This window comes from Peromyscus maniculatus, chromosome 19 (assembly GCF_049852395.1).
Source record: "Peromyscus maniculatus bairdii isolate BWxNUB_F1_BW_parent chromosome 19, HU_Pman_BW_mat_3.1, whole genome shotgun sequence".
Taxonomy (NCBI): Eukaryota; Metazoa; Chordata; class Mammalia; order Rodentia; family Cricetidae; genus Peromyscus; species Peromyscus maniculatus.
In genome coordinates this window covers 21852693-21876587 of record NC_134870.1, presented here as the reverse complement: position 1 = coordinate 21876587, position 23895 = coordinate 21852693, and the positions used below count along the sequence as shown (strand labels likewise).

The window sequence follows — 23895 nt, the reverse complement described above, 5'->3', positions numbered from 1 at the left end:
GGTCTTTGTGTACATAATGCAAGTACTCTACCATCTGAGCTACACTGCCAGCCTCCTCCTGGTCCCTGAACATATCACAACGATATCCTGGGTCACTGGGATCCTGCTTGGCAAACAGGCCACGTGCCCACATGGGTGGAGCTGCCCTGGCATTTGGTAGATGCCTCCTGCACCACACACACATCCTCCCTGACACACACACACACACACACACACACACACACACACACACACGCCCAGAACCATCTACTGTCCTTTTGAGTGTGTGAGGACACACCATACCCAAAGACAGGGCAGCACATCCCATAGCCTTTTTTAGTAGCCCCTCCCCCCCAGCACTGCTTATGGACATAGAGACGGCCAGGCCACGGGAGGGGCAAGCCTTCTTCCCAAGTTTGTTCATAAGAGTGTGTCAGGGCTCAGAGAGAGGGCAAGAGCTGACCCAGGAGCCCACCAGCTCCCTGTCTGTGTGGGGGTATGTCCCCAGCAGGTCCTTTCGTCCACACCCCACAAGTTGCTCTGGGCAGACCTGTGCCTAACGCCTGACTCTAGCATCTTCCAGATTGCAAAGGGAGCTAAGAGATAAGGTGAATGTGGCTGTCTGACCATGGCCTGTGGGCTCCCTTCTCCTCGCTCCCATAGAGTTCCTGCCCAGAACAAGGGCAGGTTGCCCTCAGAGAAACGTGTTCACAGGGGACCAGCCAGGGCATGGCCTAGGGTGGGGTTCAGACCGTTAACCGGGCCACTTCTTCACGTGAATCTGTGTTCCGCTTACAGGCTTACCTCCACATGCCACTGCTTGCCCAGTGCGTTGACCACCCGGCCCTCAATTGGCCGGCGGCAGGCCCCACAGATGGGGACACCCATCTTGTCATGGCAAGGCAAGCAGAAGAGTTCCCCCTTCAGCTCCCGGGCCTCGGAGGTCAGCTCCTTCCTGGAAGACAGCACAGAGCATCCTCAGTCTGTGACCTTCTGCAGGACCACAGCAACCCTTGGTCCGGGGTCCCGTGCCTGAGGCCCCTGCTCTGGCTGAGCCAGCTTGCTCTGATCTCTGGAGACTTCCTGTGTGCACCCCAGACGGGCCCCAGGGCACAGAATCCCCGCCCAGGCCTGCGGAAAATGCCTGTGTACTGTCCAGCTAGCTTCTTGAGAGAAAGGTCTGTTTCTTCTCATCCCAACCCAACCCCCCCAAACCAGACTGGGTGTCTGGGGCAAGCACAGAAGGGATACAAGGGGCCTGTAGGAGACTGTCAGCTTCTCTCTCTTCAACACAGTCCCAACCTTACACACGCCACTCTTTCCCCTATCACATCTCAACCAGAGTCCCGCAGTCCAGGGGAACAGAGAGCTCGGGAGAGAGGGATTTCCCACCTGATCCCACCTTGCCCCTGAAAGCTCTGTGCCTCACACACTAAGCGCCCTCTGTGCCGACCTTGTTTGCCTCTGCCCTGGGTAGGAATCCCAGCAGCCCTGCTCTGTGACGGCTGTGATTGTCTTTGCCACGCACGGGGCCAGGACTGGGCACCTACCCGCAGTGGGAGCAGCTGAAGTGGTCCGGGTGGTAGGGATCGTTCTTGAACATGAGGGGCTGTTCATCGATGGCTAGGTGGCACCGTTGGCAGATGAATTTGCCCAGGCTCTTGGCCTTCTCCCGGCTGTGGCAAGGCCGGCAGAGGTGCCTGTAGGAGGGAAGAGCCGGGTCAGGAAGGACAATCCTCCCTCCACCTCCTCCCAGAACAGCCATCTCCTGGAAAAGGGAGTCTGGAGCCCTGCTTGCGGCCTCAGTGGCATCTGGGTAATTAGAAGTGAATGAGCCCACGTTTGAGAAAGTTTTCCTATCACAAGACACGGAAACCCACAGGTGAGGCCTCTGAAAGGGATGGCCTCCCACACTCGGCAAAAGACAGGGACCAGGTAAGATGGCTCAGCAGGTAAAGGCGTTTGCCACCAACCCTAACGACCCGAGTTTGAACCCCAGCACCTATATGCTGGAAACCATACACACACACTAGAATACCCGTGTTTGCTGTCTTTGGGAAGTATGTTTCTGCTCCAAGGCTTCCTGGGCCCAGGACATTGTATAATACAGAAGAGACACTTAGCTGCCATTTATTGTCATTTACATTACTTTTCACATGTCTTTTAGTGCACGCTACAGTGACTGTGAGCCTTAGAATACCACAGTGCCGGGCAGGGTCGCCGAATCCATACAGGGCTCCTTCACCCCCTCCTCTGGAGTCGGCCGGATGAAGAAGGGCCCCAGTGCTCACAAGCGCTTTCTGTCCCCAGAGACACAAGCAAAACTGTGTCGCATGGCAGCCCCTGAACCAGCCACTGTCACCACAGAGTCCTTTTTGTGAGGACTTCAGTCATTTCTGATGCTGCTCCTCGCCCTGAGCAACAGCTGTGGTCTTAACAGAGAAGGAAATCAACACAGGTTCTGTTTCCTCATCATTGACGGTACAAAGAATTTAGATTCAGGGTCCCTAGGCAAAGATGCACAAAAGCCCCGATCCAATGCCCCGTGATCCCCATTCCCCACTGGTCACTCCGATAGTATAATCCTACTGAGACCTGGCCCTCCTTCCCAGGCTCCTAAATCCACAGGGGCAATCCCCCACCTGTCACTAGCCTCCTCAGCCAACTGACCATTAGCTCTGTCAGTGTGTGTGTGTGCGTGTGCGTGTGCGTGCGTGTGCGTGTGTGTGTGTGTGTGTGTGTGTGTGTTGTATACATATTTGTGTGTATTGTGCACCTGTGCCTGCAGATGTGTGTGCAGGCATGTGCACATGTGTAGGTCAGAGGTCAATCTCAGGCCAATCTTCAATTATTCTCCTTATTTTATTTATTTATTTATTTTTTTGGCACCGGGTTTCTCACTGAACCTGGGGCTCACCAATTTGCCTAAATTAGCCAGTGTGCTCTAGGGATCTGCCGGTCTCCATCTCCCCAGTGCTAGGGCAATAGACGCATGCTCCCATGCCAGGCTTTTAGATGGGCGCCAGGCATCAGACCTCAAGTTCTCAAGCTTGCCTAACGTAACTGAACCATTTCCCCGGATCTCACCATTACCCTGTTTGGCTGACTTGTCACAGAGATTGACTCAAGAAGCCCCTGGTCAGCGGGATCCTCTGCTACCTCGTGTTGTCTGGAGTTATGCCACAGAGCGTTCGTTACTCTCTACTTGCCCTTAGTTAGGTCTTGTCTTTGGAGCTTAGCACGGTGCTAGGGGCCCGAACAAGGTGTCTGTTGCTACTTGCTAAGCTACCGGCTGTACCTCTGCTGGACCAGGGGTGCCCATCATTGAGAAGTAGCCGTGGACATAATTCTGTGACAAGAGCCAAGCGGACGCTGACCCGGGCCAGCGTCCAAGCACAGGCGGCCCAGGCTCCTCCTACCCCACCACAGGCAGCAACTGTGGCCTGTGGCTGGAGCTTTCACTTCTGTGATCTCTGGAGCCCATCTTCACCCCGGCATCTGTGCTCACCCGAGACGTTTATACAACAGCCGCGGACCCAGGCCCAGTCGCCCACTCTAGCCAGCTCCTCCTCTCTGCCTGTGTCTCTGCCACAGTCATGGCCTTATTCCCCATGGCTCCCTTCTAAATCAGGTGGGCCCTCCTTAGAATCAACACAGCGTTCATCCAATACAGAAGAATTGTGCTTCAAAGCTGTAGGAAGATATGGTGGCTCTCACACCACAGATCAAAGGCGGGAGGACGGTGAGTTTGAGCTAGCCTTGTCTACACCGTGAGACACTGTGTCAAAATCACCAAACCCAAAGGGCGAGAGAGATAGTTCAGTTGACGAAGGGCTTGGTTTTGCAAGCATGAAGTCCCGAGTTCAAACCCCAGAATCCACACTTTAAAAAATTGGACACGGGCCACTGAGATGGCTCAGCAGATAAAGGTGCTTGCCACCAAGCCTGGTGACCTGAGTTCCACATCTGTAGGCTCCACATGTGGAAGGAGAGACCCAACTCTTATAAGTTGTCCTCTGACTTCTACCACATGCCATGGCACACACCCACCCACATAGATAAATAACCATAGTAAGTTATTTTTAAAAGCAGGGCATTGCCAGGTGGTGGTGGCGGCGGCGGCGCACGCCTTTAATCCCAGCACTCGGAAGGCAGAGGCAGGTGAATCTCTGTAAATTCAAGGTCAGTCTGATCTACAAAGTGAGTTCCAGGAGAGCCAACGCTACCCAGAGAAACCCTGTTGAGACAAAAAAACAAAACAAAACAACAACAACAAAAACGTGGATAGCATCTAAGGAAAAAAGTATGTGAGTCCAAGAATGCTCTGCTCGGGGCAGCCAATTCCATGACTAGCAGTGTGAGTCAGCACCCAGATCCTCTGCAAGGGCAGCAAGCACTCTTAACTACTGAGCAGTCTTCCCAGCCTATATATTTTTCTTACTAGTTTCAAAATTATTTTGATTTTTTACTCATGTATGTTTGTGAGTGTATGTCATGTGTACGCATGCCCATGGAAGACAGAAGAAGGTGTTGGAGCCCTTGGAGTCAGAGTTATAAGCAGTTGCAAAACCCAAACGTAGATGCTAGGAACAAAACCCAGGTCCTCTGGAAGAGCAGCCAATGCTCTTAACTACTGAGCCATCTCTCCAGCCCTTCACCTTGTTTTCAGTGACAGGGGCTCCCCCTGGCTTGGAACTTGCCAAGGGCATAGCTGGCCAAAGAGCCCCGACAACCTCCCTGTCTCTACCTCCCCAGTGCTGAGATTACAGGCAAGTGCTACCACACCAAGGGGTTTTCACATGGGTTTTGGGGATCAAATTCAGGTTTTCTTGCTTCCATGGGAAACACTTCATGAGCTATTCCCCCCAACTCCTCAGGCGCCACTTCAGTTCTCTCTAAGATGCTTTAGAGCTTCATGAAGTCACCACCTAGACACTCAGCTGGGTTTCCTGCTTTATGTACACACGTGTGTGAGTGCACACACACACACACACACACACACACATACACACACACACACACACACCTAAGGATTCTCATGTCCTTTAATCCCAGCACTCAGGAAGCAAAGGCAAGCGGATCTCTGTGAGTTGGAGGCCAGCCTGGTCTACAGAGTGAGTTCCAGGACAGCCAGGGATCACAGAGAAACTGTCTTGAAAAACGCCCAAAAAAGAACTCTCATGTCAAAATGCCTCAGGCCAACAGAAAGGACTAAATTCACGTAAAGTCTTACTTCTGCAGTGACATGTGCTAGGGTGGAGAGCCAGGCTCTGCCACTTGCTAGAATTTACCACAGGGTGGATGACCTCACTTCTCTGAACTCTGGCTTCCTCAACTGTCAAACGGGGCAAAATTCCCAGCTGCACAGTGCTGTGTGAAAAGACAGACTGACGAAAGATACCACTGGGCAGGAGGTCCTCTCCAGATGTTAGGCACACATAATTGTAAATGTTTCGCTTGTTTGTTTTTGAGACAGGATCTCATGTAACTCGGGCTGCATTCAAACTCAGCATGTAGTTGAAGATGACCTTGAACGTCTCATCTTCCTGCCTCGGCTTCTCAAGTGCAGGGAACACATGTATCAGTCACCACACAGTTTCTGCAGCATTGCGGGTGGAACCCAGGGTTTTGCCTTCACACTAGGCAAGCACTGTGCTGGCTGAGCTATATGCCCAGCCGTAATTTCAAACAACTTCAACTGAAGTGTCTTTTGAAACTAAGAATTCGGACTTAGCTGTGTTGTATGGCTACCCCATTAGTGATATCAGCCTTGATGAACTTCGATGAATCACAGGCAACGCCCAATGCATCCCAGCTTTGAGCCACCCCAGAAGGAGCAAGCCTTGGTCGGGGAGACACTGAGGCCCTCCTGCTGACCGTGCTCTGCCGAGAAGCCCTCCCAGGCAAAATCCAGGCCTGCTGCGCTGAGCTGCATAGACAGCACCCCCTTTATAAGGCGTCCGCAGCTGTGCAGGGCTCCACATAAAGGCCATGATTTATTCCACACATCCAAACGGGGCCTAATTATACAGGACAGGACACAAGGACCCTACAGCAAGTGTCTGAAAGAATCCCCTCTCATCTGGCCCAAGACTCCTCAGCTCCAACCCTGGCATGCATAACAACACCCCCCCACCCCCACCCCCACCCCCACCAGTAAGCTTGGGATCCTGGCCCGTTGCCATGGTAGCTGACCCCTCCCTACCCCCCTACTAGTAGAAAACCATACCCTTCTGAAATGTCCTGTTGTGTCTATCAATTCCAGCCAAAGACCCCCACCCGGCCCAGCCCTTGCCCACTCCCAGGCTCCCAGGACAGTCACACACTTGGCCTCTGTGGTGCTCTGTGGCCTGGCTGGGGGATGGGGGCATGCACAATCTGAGGATACACTGGAATATTCAGTACGTGCTCCGTGGAAGCAGACCCAGCTGGAAAAGCAGCCTACCCCACAAAGGACCCCTCAGGAATGAAGCCGCTTTTTCAGGTTCAGAGGCGCTGTGGGCTCTCCTGCTCTTCTTAAATAGTCAGGCCTCCCTCCTCCAGCTCCAAGGAGTCCACCTGGAGCACCACCCACGGCCGGCTCACCGCTCGCCTGCCTCCCGTCCTTGCCCTCCTGGGTCATCTGCAAGAGGTAAGGGGCAGGGGTGGGCAGGAAGGGAGGCTGGGTGGAGGTGACAGTGGAGACACCCTGCAGTCACACAGGGCCCTGAGCTGTGTAACAATTTCCGTGATCCTGAAATTCTTACTTTTTAGAATTATTATTATGCTTTAGAGTCATGGCTTAGGCTGGTCTTGAACTCTCTAACGGAGGATGACCCTGACCTCTTGCCCAGCTCTCAAGTGTTGGGATTACACTCTCAACCACACCCAGTTTTTGTACTAGGAGTGGAACCCAGGGCCTCCTGCGTACCGGGCAAGCACTCTACCAGCTAAGCTACATCCCCAACCCAAATGCTTACTTTGGGAGCAAGGAGTTATGCATTTTCATTTGACTCTGAGCCCCCCAAAGTTAGGTAGCCAGTCCTGGCAAAGCCCCACAAAAGCCAATGGGCAACTCCAGTGTATGTAATGTGATGAGCCCCACTCCCAGCTCTGGCCACGGGGGTCCCCTAGGCTCCCAGAGGTGAAACTGGATCCTGGAAGATGCAGGACTCCCCTCATACCCCAGCCGGGGCTGTGGAACACCTCGCCTTGGAAGGGACTCCCTGCTGGTCTGAGGTCCTGCAAAGGTTTCCTAAACCCAGCTCTCACCCAGAAAAGCTGGTCAAAATGGCGTTGACCCGCTAAGTGTGGCAAAGTCCAGAGATCCTGGGCTTCTCAGGTGCCGTGGCAGACAGCATGTCCAGTGCAGCCCCGATGGAGCCCTGCTAGCAAGTGCGGGAGGAGCCAGACCGTGGGACAAAAAGTAGTGACATATTGCTCCTTGCAGACCAGGCCAACAGGTCAGAGTTGGGACTCTGGGACTCAGAGTGGTGGGTGCCAAGTACCTGGCTCTTAGCAACAGACCCTACTTACTCACCCATGGGGAGTGGGGCTTAAGGGACCCCTTCCACAATGCCACCCCTGCCTTGGGGTGAGGTTAGAAAAGAAAAGAAGGGCTCAGAAGCCCAGACCATCAAGCTGGATCCCCTCTCCCTCCAGTACTAACTCATCCACCCTCTAAGCTGAGGGATAGGCACAGTACAGAAAGTAACTTCCCGGTTCTGGGTCTTCCAGAAATTGCCCCAGGCCCTCCTACTCACAGGGAAAACCAAGCCTCCGTTGGATTTGGACTGAGATTGAGGTTCAAAATGCCTGAGGCTCAGCCAGCTCCAAAGGACGCAGAAAATCCCCCAGACACAGGAGTCCCCCTTGGTAGCTCAGCAGCTATGACAAGCTTAGAATAGCTCCGTTCCTCTCCAGTTAGTGACGGGAGACAATGAAGGCGTCAGAGGTCCTGCCTCTGACCTCGGGGTGCATCCTGGGATCCCACAACTGGTTCCGTATTCCCTCCAGCTCTGTTCTCCTGTTCTGCTTTTAGCCCCAACATGAATGGCCTGGAGACGGCCCCACCGAGCCTGGCTGACAACTCCTCCCTGGCTTACTCTGAGCAATGTGGACAGGAGACCCCACTAGAGAACATGCTCTTCGCTTGCTTCTACCTTCTGGATTTCATCCTAGCCTTTGTGGGCAATTCCCTGGCCCTGTGGCTTTTCATATGGGACCACAAGTCAGGCACCCCGGCCAACGTGTTCCTGATGCATCTGGCTGTGGCCGACCTGTCCTGTGTTCTGGTCCTGCCTACTCGGCTGGTTTACCACTTCTCCGGGAATCACTGGCCATTTGGGGAAATCCCATGCCGGCTCACTGGCTTCCTCTTCTACCTCAACATGTATGCCAGCATCTACTTCCTCACCTGCATCAGCGCCGACCGGTTCCTGGCCATCGTGCACCCAGTCAAGTCCCTCAAGCTCCGAAGACCTCTCTATGCCCACCTGGCCTGTGCCTTCCTGTGGGTGGTGGTGGCTGTGGCGATGGCCCCACTTCTCGTGAGCCCACAGACCGTGCAGACCAACCACACAGTGGTCTGCCTGCAACTGTACCGGGAGAAGGCCTCCCATCACGCCCTGGCCTCCCTGGCGGTGGCTTTCACCTTCCCCTTCATCACCACCGTCACCTGCTACCTGCTGATCATTCGCAGCCTGCGCCAGGGCCCCCGCATAGAGAAGCACCTCAAGAACAAAGCTGTCCGCATGATTGCTATGGTTCTGGCCATCTTCCTCATCTGCTTTGTGCCCTACCACATCCACCGCTCGGTCTACGTGCTTCACTACCGCGGCGGCGGCGGCGGCGGCGGGATGTCCTGCTCTGCTCAGCGTGCCCTGGCCCTCGGGAACCGCATCACCTCGTGTCTCACCAGCCTCAACGGGGCCCTGGACCCTGTCATGTACTTCTTCGTGGCTGAGAAGTTCCGCCACGCCTTGTGCAACTTGCTCTGCAGCAAGCGGCTGGCGGGCCCACCTCCCAGCTTTGAGGGAAAAACCAACGAGAGCTCCCTGAGTGCCCGATCCGAGCTGTGAGCCTTGAACTGTGAGCCTTGAGCTGTAAGGAGGTCCTGTCACCAGGCCAGCTGTAGACTGTTGTAGGAGGACCAGCTCTCCACTGGGGCCCACGCTACCAGGGCCAGCTAAAGAAGTCTATGTTCCCTCACCACTTCCTGAGCAAATAAACTAACATGTCAGCAGCTCTTGCCCTGCTCCAAGGTCTTAACGGCAAGGCCATCCAGTCTGAGCAACTCCACCAAGAGGCGGGGGCAAACTACAGGATGCCCTGCCCACCCTTCCACAGGGACTGGGTTGGCCTGCCTTATTTACAGCTCCCAGACACTCAGTGACTTCACTGGTACTAAATAGGGAAGGGAGCCACAGGGACATTTCTAGAACAATGGAGATCTTTCTTCCCCACGAAACATCCAGCTTCCTTCATACTGCAGATGCCCACAGCAACAAAGCCCAACAGAATAACCCAGAAAGCAAGCTGCCCAGGACCCCGAAAAGGAAGCAGCACTAATCTCAATGGAACTAGAGGGGCGTCTAATATTTCCTTTGAAGTGCATGGTATATCGCCTATCCCTACAGAGTCCTTGCCTGCCCTGGGAGATGATCTCATTCTGAGCTTGGGGGACACAGACTCTCGGATAGCCACACATGAGTACATTTCAGACTGACTGCAAGTGAGTCCAGCAAACACAGCTCTGAACTCCCCTGCTGTAACCCTGTTCCCACATCTGCCTCTAGCCTGACAACGTCTGGAGTTTCGCAGTAGAAGGTGGCCTGGTCAGGCATATGGCATAGATGGACAGCCATTAGAGCCCGCTGCAGGCAGGGACCCAGGTTCATGAACCTGTCCCCAGCTCACTCAAACCCAGAGTGGGGCATTTCCACTCCCTCCCAAGAGGCTTCTGCCAGCCTGGGCTGCCTGGCTTTGAACTGTTGAACTTGTCAGCATGTGTTGACCATGCTCATGTATCCTTTTTGTACTTGTTTGTATGACTCCTAAACATAATCGAGCCTTAAGGAAAAGGAAATTATTATGCTAACTCAACCTGACACATGATGTCTTCCCCTGAAATTCTCTTCCCTTCCACCCAAGAATGACCAAGTAAGGCAATGTCTCCCTTATTGTGGTTTGGGTGGCCCCGTGGTATGTCTGCCCCGGGCAGACCTGAAGCCATGCATCATGGAGTTTCAAGTGCCATTCTAGGTTGGAAGGGCTCTCAAACTTAGCCCTCCAACCACACCCTCCCCATCAACAGAGAAACCCTCTATTCTTCTATTACATTTTGTCTTCCAAATGGATACTGCTTCCAAGCATGGGGTAGTGGCCTGTGCATGGCTCATCTCAGAAAGAGCACAGCCCGGACTGATGCCCCTCATGCTCAGTGTTACTTCTCACCAGTACAGGTCTGTCCGCCCTGGTGGTCCCTCACCAAGACAGCCTGCTGAATACAAGACCATGGCACCCTTACAGATGCCAGGACCGGGATGAGGTCATGTGCCCCTCCAGCGGCATAGCAAAGCGACAAGATCACTGTAGGCTGAGACAGAGGGGCTTTGACGGAGGACCAAGTACCCAGACAGGAAGCACAGTCTCGTGGGAAGCTGGAGGGTCTCTGGAAGGCAGCAAGGCCTTTTCTGGCACAGGGGTTGCAGAAGCAGACTTGGGTCAGAGGAGGAGAAACTTGCAGCTCTATTTGGGACCTGTTGTGTTGAAATCTCAAATGGAGATGCCACCCAGGCAGGGGAACTGAGCAAAGGGGAGATCTGGAGGAGACCCCTGGATAGTCCAGATGTGCTGTTGAGAGACCCAAGACTTCATCTTCAAGGGTGGGTACAGACACAGGCCCGAAGAACATCTCTGTACAGAGAGAGGCTGGAGGAAGCTAGCACAGGACAGAGGTCTCACTGGGAGAGGAGGCGGTTTAGGCAGGAGGGCCCTGCTGTGAGACCACTGGAGGTCAAGGAGAGGACCTGGTGGGATACCCCGGCTTGTCCTGAGGTGTAGAGAAGGTCAACAGCTATGCTCTGAAGGACTTTGGGGCCCAAAGGTGTCGCTGGGAGCTCCCCCAAGGCTTCCCCATGCAGGTGGGAGATGAGGTCATGGCTGCAGGGGAGGTGTAGAACCCACAGCGAGGGAAGCAGAGATGAGAAGAAAGAATAAGGCTTCTTGGAAGGGGAATTACCAGAGTACCAATGAAGTTTACAGTTCTGAATTTAGAGTAAACCTGGTTAAGGACCTTCTGTCCGACATCCTCCAGCCACGTGCATACAGGGAGGAAGGCAGACAGCTGGCGTCAGCATGGTGTGGGAGCAGCAGGTGGGGTGTCAGGGGTCATAGTGATTTGTGAACTTAAAACTCCTCATCCATCCATAGCCACTCAAGAATCCTCATGCCTGCTGTCCCCAGAGGAGCCCCCTGCTCAGAGGAAGCCCCGTCTGTCCTCACCCTTCTACCCCATCTTTATCCATGCCTTGGGGACTGTGTTCTCCATCTAGTAGGGGTAGAACAAGGTTCACGGCCAGGTCCGCCCAGGACACTGCAGAGCCTGGAAGGTGCCTGGTACCTCGCTGGACCGTGGCTCTTAGAGTGGGGGCAAGAGACCCGCCTCTCTGCCCACAACTGCGGCTGCCTCACCTGCCTGCATTCTTCACAAAGCCCAGGTCAGCCAGCTCCACGTCACACAGCTCACAGCGGAAGCAGCCTGGATGCCAGTTGGTGTTCATGGCCTTGATCACGCGCCCAATAACAAACTCACCTAGAAGAGGAGAGACCTCAGCTGTCAGTCAGGGCACGCCCCACCCTTCGGCACCTCCCAAGTCCTTATGTAGCCTGGGGCTCCTCCCAGTTTAGCCTTGTCCAAGCACCCCTCCTTTAGGGGCCTGAAGAGCAATGCTCACTCAGAGAGACAGAATGAGGTGGTGAGTAAAAGTCCCCAGGTTAAGTAGAGTGCCAGTATTGCCACCCCCCACCCCCCACCCCACCCCACCGCGCTTCCCAGGTGGCGTCACCAGCTCTTACCACAGAATCCGCAGCATGGGGCAAACAGCATTTGGAAGTCATGCTCGCAGTACTTCCGGCCCTCGAACTGCAAATGGGGCCACAGACAAAAGACAAGCAAGTCATTCATCATCTCCACAGTCCTTTGCTCCTAATACATAATGAGGGAATGGGGTCCAGAGAAGCGAGCCTTCTCAAGCTAGCTGGAGCAGGGGACTGGCCCGTGCAGTTTAGCAGAGTGCAAAGTGAGTGTTTCACAGAGATGCTGCGGGTCCCAGGCTGCTCTTGGGGATTCTGCTGTCTGTTGAGGACCCGAGGATGCTGACTGCAGGCCAAGTGGAGGTGGGAGCTGGGGCTGGGGGAGAACAGGTCAAATCTGAGTCACATGTGCCGCTTTGTCCTCCATAGCTGACCAGGTCAGTGTCCCTGGAGACTGTAGAAGGCCCATAGCGGGAAGAGGGAAGAAAGAGAGCACAAGCAGGGCCTGAGGAATGGGGGTGATAAAGAAAAGCACCCGAGTGCTGCGGTCAGCGGCTGTCATGTATTGTCTCCAAGCGTGACCAAAGCTTGCCTCAACCTTCCTCTCCCTTAACAATTTACTTTAAAAATAAAAAATAAAATCTGGGCCTGGGGCTGTAGCTCAGTTTGTAGAGGGTCTGCATACCATGCAGGAAACCCTTGCTTCTGTTCACAGGACTGCATGAATAGGGTGTGGGGGTGCCTGTCTGTAATCCCAGCACTTGGGAGAGGCAAGTCGGAGGGACCAGAAGTTCAAAGTCATCCTCGATAACTCCCTTCTCCTAAAACTGTACATGCAGCTCTCCCAGTGAGCCAGAGAAACTGCAGAGGCTTGAACTCCCTCAGCAGCAACATCTCCCCAACACCCACTGTGTGCATGGCTTGGTTCTGGTCTAAAGCCCTCAGAGAGCTTCTCCCCAACGCTCTGCTGCCTCTACAGGCGGCCAGCATCTCTCAGGAGCCTGGGAAGCAAAAGGAGATCCTCATCCGACATGCGGGCCGCATACCCACACCAGTCAATGCCGCGATGCCGTCAGCCCCCCGAAGAGAGCACTCCTCCCCCCCCCCCGAGTCCTGGTCCCCCCTCCACTCCCGCCCAGTGGAGCGCTGTCAGTGTTTAACCGACTCTGGGGAGGGGGGCAATGGAGGCCCCGACTCTGGGTCTGCCAGATGCCGTGGTGTGAATCTCACTGCCAGGCTGGGACCATTCCGATGTCACAAGTGGTGCCGCATAGGCAGAAATAATCTCAGACACATAAACGACGTGAAAGTCTAATGAAATAATGGGAAGTAGGACATTTTAATTATTTGTTATCTTCATTTCTTAATAAAGTACTATACCCCTGTATACTGATATGGTTTACTATGTGTGTGTTTATGTGTATGTGGGTGCACCCCACCCTTTTTGGGAACAGGGTCTCTCACCAGCCTGTGATAGGCTCAGCAAATAGGCTAGACTGACTGGCCTGTGAGCCTCAGGGACCCACCTGTCTCTCTGCTTTCCCAGTGTGGGATTCCTGCACAAGCCAATGTGCCCTGTTTTTTTTACATTGGTTCAGGGGATTCAACGCAAGAGCTCATGATGTGAGTCGAGCACTCTGATGACCAAGGCATTTCCTCTGCCAGCCCGTGCATGAGTTACTTTTTTAACAACAGCCATGTTTAGAAAGGACTTAACTACTTGCTCTTGTGAGCTGGCGTGGGCAATTCAGGGCCCTTGACTTTGATCTGAACTATCTCCATACTCAATGACCCCACTCCTGGTCTCACCTGGTACCCCAGCTTCTCTCCCAGCTGGCTCCCAGCCTCTGTATGGCACATTGCCCGGGGCCTCTCTCTGTCTTCCACTTTGTTTTTGAGACAGTCCCATTACATAGCTTCCCAGGATCTGGTGTTACAGGCGCATGTCACATGCCTTGAACCAGAGGGGTCTTCTTCACGTGTTAAACAATGGTGTGACTCCTCTGTTCCAAACCCAAGTGGCTCCGATCTCTTACAGAAAAGTTCAAGACCCCAAAGGAGAGCCGCTAAGATAGAAAGATCGAGTCTCTGTCTGCTGCCTGCCACTCTCCGGCTCATCCCCAGATTTCACTTCTGCCACACCAGCCTCTCCCCAGATTTCCCACACGCTTCCACTTCAGTACATATGCTGTGCCTTCTGCCAAGATCTTCTCCTGCAGAGGAGTGTGTGTGTGTGTGTGTGTGTGTATGTGTGTGTGTGTGTGTGTGTCCCTTCTCTTCCGGCCTCATCAAACATCACCTGGTTACCCAACTCCAACCACGAGAATCCTTATTTCTAAAGCACCCTCACTAGATAATGGAATCACTCCGCCATTGCGTTTACTATCTGACCCAGTGGAGAGCAAGCACCATGGTGGGGTTCTTCCTACTCCGGGACCCACCCGGAACCTGTCCAGGGGAGTCTGCTGACTCCAGAAGTTCCCTGGTGAGGGATGGGCCAACACCATGCGTGACACTCAGCTCTGCTGCCTCGGAGCTTGGCCAGGTCACGGAGCCGCCACGGACTCTTCAAGAACAGGCTTCTACCCGGAGCCTCCTCACCTCGTAGAAGAGCCCCTCGGGGAAGGGGCGGAAGCACTGCGCGCACACAAAGCAGTGCTCGTGGTACAGCTCCCCATTGCTGTTGACGATGCGCTCTGTGGGGGCAAACCGGGCCTGGCAGCGCTGGCACAGGGCATCGGCCAAGCATTCAGACATGTTGCTAGAGGGGACAGAAGGAGAAGAAAGAAGGTCAGCGCTGGGCAGCAGACTTGCAGGGCTGGCCCAGGGACATATATCCCTGCTTCAAGCGCTCAGGTGGATCCAACCTTTAACGGCGGCGACAGACACGGCACAAGGTTGTAAGCGTCCTTAAAACGTGAAATTGTGTATGTGTGGGTACATGTGGGGGGGGGGAGACACCTGCAGGGCTGCAAGCCAGAGGGCGACCTCAGCCGTTGACCCTCAGGCACCATCCACGTATTTTTGTGGCGGTATCCCTCACGGACATGGGACGCACCAGGTAGGCTAGGTCGGCTGACTAGCAGGCACCAAGGATACACCTGGCTCTCTCTGCGTCTCCCCACTGTGCTGGGATATAAGCCCATGTCTGCACACCATAACCTCCCCACCATGATGCCTGGCATATCTAAAGCCATGTGCTGGTTAGATTTTGTCAATTTGACACGGACTGGAAACACCTGGGAAGAGGGAATCTCACCTGAGGAATTGCCTCCATTAAACTGGCCTTGGGAATGTCTAGGGGGCATTTTCTTTCTTTCTTCCTTTCTTTCTTTCTTTCTTTCTTTCTTTCTTTCTTTCTTTCTTTCTTTCTTTCTTTCTTTCTTTTTATTTTTCTTTATTAAGAAATTTTCTACTCACTCCACATACCACCCACAGATCCCACCTCCTCCCTCATCTCACCCCCCAGCCCTCTCTCCCAAGCCACCCCACATCCCCACATCCCCCAAATCAAGGTCTCCCATGGGGAGTCAGCAGAGCCTGGCACACTGAGCCTAGGCAGGTCCAAGCCCCTTCCCACTGCACCAAGGCTGCACAAGGCGTCACACCACAAGCACCGATTCCCAGAGGCCTGCCCATGCACCAGGGATGGATCCTGACCCCCCCTGCGTGGGTGCCTAGGGGGCATTTTCTTAACTAATGGTTCATGAAGGAGGGCTCAGCTCATGGTAAGTGGTCCTGGGTTTTTAAGAAAGCAGCTGAGCCAACCATGGGCAGCAAGCCAGTGAGCAACTCTCCTTAGTGATTTCTGCCTCAGCTCCTGCTTGAGGTCCAGGTCCTGCCCTGACTTCCCTCAAGATAGACAGTGATCCAGTGTGTAAGCCAAGCAAACCCTTACTTCCTCAAGTGGCTTTTGGTCAAAGTGTCCTAGCATGGAGACAGAAAAAGACTCTGACACACTGTGAGCAACGTAAACTCTTCCGCTCCTGAGTAGTAATTTTGTCACAGGGGGAAAAAGCTAACACACAAAGAAGCAAAGACTTCTGCGAGGAAGGGGAGACAGGGGCATGGCCAGGAAGACAAGGGCTCTAGGCTCACTCCACACAGTTCAGTCCTGACAGCTCCAGCCAGCAGCTGCTGGATCTGGAAGAAAGCAGGGGCCTTTCTGTGTTCAGTCAGTGAAGTGTTTGCCACACAAGCCTGAAGGCCTGAGTTCCAGACCCAGAGTCCCCCACACCACACACACCCAAACACACATGCATGCATGCACACAGGCACACACACACACACACATGCATGCATGCACACAGGCACACACACACACACACACAAAGTCAAGCGTACTGACACCCACTTAGAGCCCCAGTGCCAGGGAAGCAGAGACAAGCACGTCTCTGCAGCTCACTGGCCTGCCAACCTAGCCTACCTGGGTGAGAGCCAGGGAAAAGTGAGACATTCTCTCACCAAAAAAAAAAAAAAAAGGTGGAGATCTGGGGAGATGGCGCAGTGGGTAAAGCCACTTGCCACATTGCTACGCAACTCTGAGGACCAAAGTTGGAATCCCTGGAATCATGCAAAAGACAAGGACAATATGTCAAGTGTCTGTAGTCCTTGAGTTCCTGTTGGGAGGTGGGACAGGAGAATTCCCAGAAGCTTGCAGGCCAGCTAGGCTGATGTGCCCAAAGTGGAAGGTGAGGACCAATACCCAAGATTAAGGATGTAACAGCACATTCGTACCCAGTCCAGGGCTAAGCAGATCTCAAACGGCATGAAGAGAACTGTCATTGTACTGTAGCTCTGGGTGCTTTCAGAGCTCACCAGCTGTGACCAGTCCAGGGAAGGCCTGTGGCCTCCTGTACTCCCTGCCAGAGGGCAGAGGGTCGGAGATGGATGGACATTCCATGCCCTCCTTCACACAGTCAGCCCTAGAGCAGCCTGTCCAGCTATCCTCTGAGGAGACAACCAGGCCCCACCCTCAGAGCACAGAACCAAACCCAGAGCTGAGCATGCGTACCACCCTGCTCTCTTTCCTCAACCTTCACCCGCAGCGCTCCAAACGTTCATACTCGGGACAGATGACACACGCTAAACTATCACAAGACATCCCTAAGCTTATAGGGGAGTCTGGGATGAGACGGGGGATTCTCTCTGCTCCAAAGACACTAAAGCACAGCGGTGGAGGCCTGCTGAGGATCACCTGGGACTAGACATGGCTCTTCCTGTCCCCTTATCTCCCAGGGCGTCACACAGGTCTGGCCACCCCAAACAGTTTCTTCCTCCACTCCAATCCCTGCACATGAGTGAGGGGGCCTGGGAAGAAGGATGATGGGATTTCTTTAAAAGTTCTTCTGGTATAAAATAAAAAACAATCAGACCACAGCCCATAGAACCATAGAGGCTATATATATAGTATGGAGGTCCCTAGGACGACTGTGGCTTATAATAAATTTCGGTTCTACTCAATTATTGAAAAAAAAATAGCCAAATGAATGGAAACACATGAACTATGAACCAAAGGCTGAGGGGTCCCCAGCTGGATCAGGCCCTCTGAATAGGTGAGACAGTTGATTGGCCTGATCAGTTTGGGAGGCAACTAGGCAGTGGGACCAAGTCCTGTGCTCATTGCATGAGTTGGCTGTTTGAAACCTGGAGCTTATGCAGGGACACTTGGCTCAGTCTGGGAGGAAGGGACTGGACCTGCCTGGACTGAGTCTACCAGGTTGATTGCAGTCCTCGGGGGAGGATTTGCCCTGGAGGAGGTGGGAATGGGGGGTAGGCTGGGGGTAAGGGGAGGATGTGGGAGGGGGGAGAATAGGGGAACCCGTGGCTGATATGTAGAACTGAATGGTATTGTAAAATAAAATAAAATTTAAAGAGAGAGAGAGAGAGAGAGAGAGAGAGAGAGAGAGAGAGAGAGAGAGAGAGAAAAGAAACAGCAATATTGGTCAAAGCCAGCCTATCAGGGGGACTCAGAAAATGGAGATTAAAAAGAATATCTAGAATTCAAAAAAAAAAAAGTTCTTCTGGAACTTGGCATGGTGGCACACCCCTTTTAATTCCAGCACTTGAGGGGAGCAGAGGCAGGTGGATCTCTGAGTTTAGGTCAAATTGGTCTATACAACGAATTCCAGGCTATCCAGGGTTATGTAGTGACACTCTGTCTAAAGCAAAGGGTTTTTTTTTTCTTTTCTTTTTTTCCATTTGTTTATTTATGGTGTGTGTGTGTGTGTGTGTGTGTGTGTGTGTGCGTGTGTGTTCCTGTACCTTGTCTCCATGTATGAGGCTCAGAGGACATCCGGCAGGAGTTGGTTCTCTCCTTCCACCATGTGGGACCCAGGGACTGAACTCTGGTCATCAGGTTTGGTGGTAAATGTCTTAGCCAGATCTTGAACCTGATCTTCCTGTCTCTACCTCCTGAGTGCTGAGAATCAACCCAGAGCTTCATGCATGCTAGGAAAGTACTCTACCAACTACATCCCTATCCCATGCATCAAAGTCCTGCGAACTTTAGTACCCTCGTCTGTAAAATGAGTCCAACATCGACTGTCTATAAAAGGCAATGCCCGCTGGAGAATCTGTGTTTCGCACAAGCTACTTCCTGCCTCCGCCACTGGGTCTTTGCTGAGTGTCTGCACTATTTCAGGCACGAGCCAGGTTCAGGGTAAAGAGAGGCTCCCTGTGCGGCAGGCACAGTCTAAGGTTCCAGTGGAAGCTTCCTCCCACCAGCCGCGGCCAGCTCGGGACCGATTTGGCCTGTCTCCCTGGCCACATCAGCATCAGAGGCCACCGGGCTGCACACAATAAACAGGGTTTGACACAAAGACGGCCCTGTTCCTCATCATGTGGCTACTGGGAAATTAACACGCTGCCTTGGACAGCTGTGCACAGGATGCATTTTCACCATCAGAAACATATTCCAGGAGCTGAGGATGTGGCTCAGTTAGCAGAGTACTTGCCTTGCATGTAAGAAAGTCGTGGACTGGATCCTTAGCTCTGCGTAATACTGGGTACGGCGGCTCACCCCTGTAATCCCAGAACCGAGGAAGTGGAGGCAGGAGGATCAAGGTCATCATTGGTGACATAGCAAGTTGGGGGACCTACCTGAACTACGTGAGACCCTGTCCAAAATGGAAAAAGAAGAAAAGCAGAAGGGAGAAGAGTGTGGAGAAGTGGGAAAGGGCGAGGGGGCGTGTTCCTATCCGAATCTCCAAATCCATCCAAAACCTGTCAGAGCTAACACCCCTTTGGTCCAGGGGCTCGCTTTCCTTTTATCAAGAGCAGTTCAAGCATGCCACACCTGTCACAACAGAGAACTGGCATGAAGCATGAACCAGAAGTTCAAAGAAAGCCAAAAGCAGGCGTTGCATAAACGTGTGTATGCACATTCCTGGGATCTTGCTGGAGCCTAAGTTTCTGTACGGAGCCCACATCCCTCCTTTGTGCCTTGGTCATGTTTTCTGTTATCTCCACCCTGAGGTCACTCTCAGTTCCCTGGTCCCCTGTACCCCGGCCCTGCAGTTCATACCAGACACAACCAAAGTTGACCTGGGAGGGCGCCATTCCAGTTGGCCACATGCAGGTGAACCACAGGTCCCTACCTGAGCAATGGGATTGCCTAGGCCTGTGCTGGCCTGTGCTGGGCCCCTGAAGAAGAACCAGCATACGGCAGTCCCTTTGCAGATAACCCCTGATAGGAGATAACAGCTGAGTCAGCGCTGCCTCCCCAGTGCCTTCCCGCTGCCTCTGTTCTCGGCCAAAGATGATGTGTGTGCGCACAGGCACGCACACTTGTGTTCCTGTGGGTGTGGAGGTCAGAGGCTGAGGTCAGATGTTTTCTTCTCCGCCTTATTTTTTAAACAGGCTCTCTCACTGGACCTGAGCCTCACCAGTTCAGCTAGGCTGGCCAGTGAGCTCCAGAGAGCTGCTTGTCTCTGCCTCCCTGGTGCTGGGGTCCCAGACAAGATGCCAGCTTTTTTTTTTTTTTTTTTTTAAGATGGGTGCTGGGGATCTGAACTTTGGTGCTCCTGCTTGTACAGTAAGCACTGTATCAACTGAGTCATTTCTTCAGCCCCACAAACACCTTTTTCGAGGCTCAGTCCTTTAGAATCCCTGTCAAACTTCCCTGTCACTGGCAGGAAGTTCCGAAGAACCTGAGTGACGTCAGCCTCCTAAATATCAGGTCCTCACTCTGCCCACCTGGGACTGTGGCTCCCCGGCTCTCCTCCCCGACACTTCTTCCTCCACCTCCTCCTCTAGGGCCACTTGGTCCTCAATGCCAATGCCACTGCCCCATCCACCCCAGCCCCTAGCTTTTTACAGTTCTGTTCCAGCCAGGTGGCCCTTGGGCAACCTGTATAGGAGCCATGTCCTCTGTTCTCTCCCCCCAGGGACTCCCAGATTCCCTCCTAAGCCCAGGTTAACCCTCTGAGCTACTGTGGGGACCACCCTAAACCCTGCTGACCCATCTCGTTCTCTACCTCGTCAAGTTTCCAGAGAATCAAGCAGCTGCTGCTTTAGAATCTGTCTGACATGTGCTGGAATCCGCCATATTTTGGTTAGTGATGCCCTTGACCTCTAGAGCCCGGGTTTGTGCATCTACAAGGTGACACTAAAATCACCCATTCTGTAGCCAAGGACGTGGTTCAGTTGGTGGAGCGCGCCTCTAACGTTTCGGAAGCCCTGGGTTCAGCCCTCAGCATGGCATAAAACCAAGTCTGTGATCCCACTACTTGGGAGACCAAAAGTCCAAAATCACCCTTGGCTACATTGTGAGCCAAGGCCAGCCTGGGACACACGAGACTCGGTCTCACAAAATAAAATAACCTCAGTCTGAAAGTTACCAAAGGGATGACACGGGACAACGGGTCTCTGGTGCCTAGCTTCAGTGCCTTAACCTACGCAAGCGTTGGGATCTCAGACTGCATCAAAACCAACTCCAACAAGTGGCGCCTGCTCCCCCACCCTGTCTCCAGCCCAGCCCTGTTCCTGTGCCTTGGCTAGTCAGCCTCTCTGAAGGACCAGGAGGGGTTTCCGAAGCAAGCACTGCAGGCAAGTACAAGCTTTTCCGGCCATTGTTGTCTACAACCCCGCCCAGCCTCTCACTCTTTACCCGAACTCTTTGCAAGCCTTGCTTGGCCAGAGTGGGGCGCTGCAGGTACAGTCCCCCACCCAGCTAGCTCACCTGACCATTAGCCCCAGCCAGGCTGTAAGCCGCCTCCCCCGGTAAGGCATGAGCCTCCTCCGCGGGACAGGAATTGAGTTACTGGCTGGATCGCTAAAGGGCAGCCGTCCGATCTGAATAGTAAGGGTATTGTTCCTGCTGCGCTGCGAGGTCAGCTTCCAGAAAGCAGGGCCTGAGGAGGGGACTGGGTCTGGGCAGGTCCCAAAACAGGGCTGGGTTCTATCTGTCCCTATACAGTGGGGAGCCTGAGCTCCTGGGCACATTGCGGTGAGGAGTGCGGAGTACAAGCCAACCCTTTAATCCCAGCACCTGGGAGGCTGAGACGGTGGGATTTCTGTGAGTTCAAGGCCAGCTTCATCTACTGTTCCAGACCAGCCAGGGCCACAAAATGAAACCCTGTCTAAAAGTTGAAGAATACGAATAAGAAGAAATAATTAATAATAATAATAATAAATAATAATAATAATAATAATAATAAAAAGGAAACCAGCTGCAGGCCCCACCATGTGCACATGCCACCTTGCTTCTTTCTCTGAGAGCTTGCAGCATGAAAGCCAACTTCAGAACGCAAACCCTGGGCTCCCGTCCCCTAGGATCTTGGCCAACCAAGAGCTGAGTGCCCAGGCTTGAGAATGGCTCAGAGGGCAGAGCGTTTGCTTTGCTAGTGTGAGGACCTCAGTTCAGACCCCCAAAACCAACTTTAAAAGTCGAGCGAGCATAGTGGTTCACCCCTTGGAATCCCACAGTGGTGAGTGACATGGGGTGGCGGGTGGGGGTGCCCAAGGCAAAGCAAGGTAGAGCTCTGGAAGCTCCCTGGCCAGCTATCCTAGATAATGTGGTGAACTTCCAGGAACATAAGAGACCCTGCCAAAAGAAAAAAGAAAAAAAAAAAAAAGCACCTGAGGAATAACATCAAAGGTTGTCCTCTGACTGCATACATGTTCCATGTTCCATGCACACATGCCTATATATTCAGTTGCCCATGAGTGCACACACACAAAAGAGTCAAGCATTCCAAAAAGAAGCTCACGCTGTCAATATTTAGAGAAGCCCTCGTGATTTTTATTTGTAGAGGGTGACACAGTGACTTGTCACCCAAAGACAACTACCCCAGAGGAGTATGGAAGCCATGGCCACTGCTGCCTGAGCTACCACTCTAGTCACTAATGCAGGGGCAGAGCAGGGAACTCTGGGCTGTCGCTGTGAGCCTTCTGGGTGAGATGAGAAAGCATAAGTAGCATCTTCCCAGGCCATCCTAAAGAAACATTCGCCATTGCTCCTGTCACCAGGCAACTGAGTCCAGGGCCAGCCTGATGCTCTCAGGTGCCAAGAACACACATCAGCAAACCCAGAAACAGAGTGGTACTCATTAACAAGCCCTGCCCAGAATACCATTTGTAAGGGCGGCCAACTCCAAAGTTGCCCAACAATGATTGATTCAGCAAATATTTTTAAAGGACATTTAGAGGCTGAGTCCGGAGGAGGCTAAAGGCTCCAAATGCCCACATGCCCACTTCCTGATGTAGATGGCTGCAGATGTGCAGAAGCTCAGGGACAGAGTTCTGGTAGTCAGCATTAAACTCATGCCTCCAAAGTATCTCAGCCTCTCTCATACAGAAGTCTTCAATGCTAGAACCCAGGACTCTCCACAGTGTACCATTTTAAAGACATATGAGTGTCGTGGTGCACACCTGTAACCCCAGCACTCCAGCGGTAGAAGCAGGAGGATCAGAAGTTCAAGGTTGTTATTTTTCAACTACATATTGAATAGGAAGCCAGCCTGTCTTTAATATTTGTGTGTGTTTGTGGGGGGGGGGGTCCTGGTAAGATCAGAAAGTGTGAATGCAACTGAAGATGACCAATGGCGCATCTGCAGAACAACCCCTCCCTCTCTGCCTACCTTAGGATAGTCTACCTCTTTCCTGTAGTGGGCAATAAAACATGCAAGCAAAGCCAAACCATCTGAAAGCAGAACATCCCTGGGGGGAAATCCCAAGGTAACCATCTTCCTCTACATGATACGGGGTGGTATGCCTCCTTGACAAACAGAGTCTGCCATGCAAACATGGAAATGCCCCCCTCCCACAACAGCTGATGAATCAGAAAATGGACTTTGATCCCTGGAAGTACTAAGTGTGGGACAGAACCATAACGGACTGTGGTAGTTGCTACATGGCCTTTGTGTGTGTGTGTGTGTGTGTGTGTGTGTGTGTGTGTGTGTGTGTGTGTGTGATAGAGCATGTGACTGAGTCATGTGACCTTCGGGGTGAGGGGAGCTTGCCCCATGTAAGGGAGGAATCACAGTATGAAGAGACATGCAGACACTGTCCTCTTCAGTAGCCTCTGTTGGAAAAGTGGGAAGTTGAGGGGATGAGATTAAGTAGCTGGCTAATCCTTCTTACAGCTTGCAGAACTTAAGGCAAAGGGTGTAAATTATATCGATGCTAAAGAGCTCTTCCAAGGATCCAAAAACACAGAACCCTTGGGGAGAATCAGAGAGTGAGGAGGAAGAGAACGTGATAGAAACTATAGAAGATATCCTTGTTTGAGCTTTAAGAGAGAATGGTGAATTCATGATTCAGCATGCACATGGGGACATTAATAAAGGCCCGGTACGGGAAACTGTGGTAATGAGGGAATACTGTGTCTGAACTGCATGAACTAGGGAAGCCTCTATACCTACAATGAAAGTTTGGACCTGAGCTGGGCAAGACAGTGCA

At 52.9% G+C, this 23895-nt stretch overlaps 2 protein-coding genes across 5 annotated transcripts in view; one reads left to right on the top strand and one right to left on the bottom strand.

Moving 5' to 3' along the window:
- The window catches only part of Lims2 (LIM zinc finger domain containing 2), a 38527-nt gene that overhangs the window by 2850 nt on the left and 11782 nt on the right, over positions 1-23895 (bottom strand). For 3 of the 4 annotated variants that reach the window (XM_015996663.2, XM_076554880.1, XM_076554881.1), the window contains exons 2-6: positions 14596-14755; positions 12037-12103; positions 11653-11773; positions 1530-1679; positions 784-934 (exon numbers count right to left, since the gene is read on the bottom strand). In XM_015996663.2, coding sequence (XP_015852149.1) covers positions 784-934; positions 1530-1679; positions 11653-11773; positions 12037-12103; positions 14596-14751 — 645 coding nt within the window. In that variant the 5' untranslated portion in view covers positions 14752-14755. Of the gene's footprint in view, positions 1-783; positions 935-1529; positions 1680-11652; positions 11774-12036; positions 12104-14595; positions 14756-19592; positions 19927-23895 lie in introns of those variants that run through there. The other variant, XM_042264272.2, reaches the window with a different exon arrangement.
- Gpr17 (G protein-coupled receptor 17) lies at positions 6361-11655 on the top strand. The gene is made up of 2 exons (XM_015996661.3): positions 6361-6610; positions 8000-11655. Exon 2 carries the CDS (start codon positions 8007-8009, stop codon positions 9036-9038), a length of 1032 nt encoding a protein of 343 aa, XP_015852147.1. The 5' UTR covers positions 6361-6610; positions 8000-8006; the 3' UTR covers positions 9039-11655.

What these genes read in the sequence shown, in the direction of transcription:
- Gpr17 (XM_015996661.3), top strand. Translation starts at nt 8,007, where the DNA reads ATGAATGGCCTGGAGACGGCCCCACCGAGCCTGGCTGACAACTCCTCC.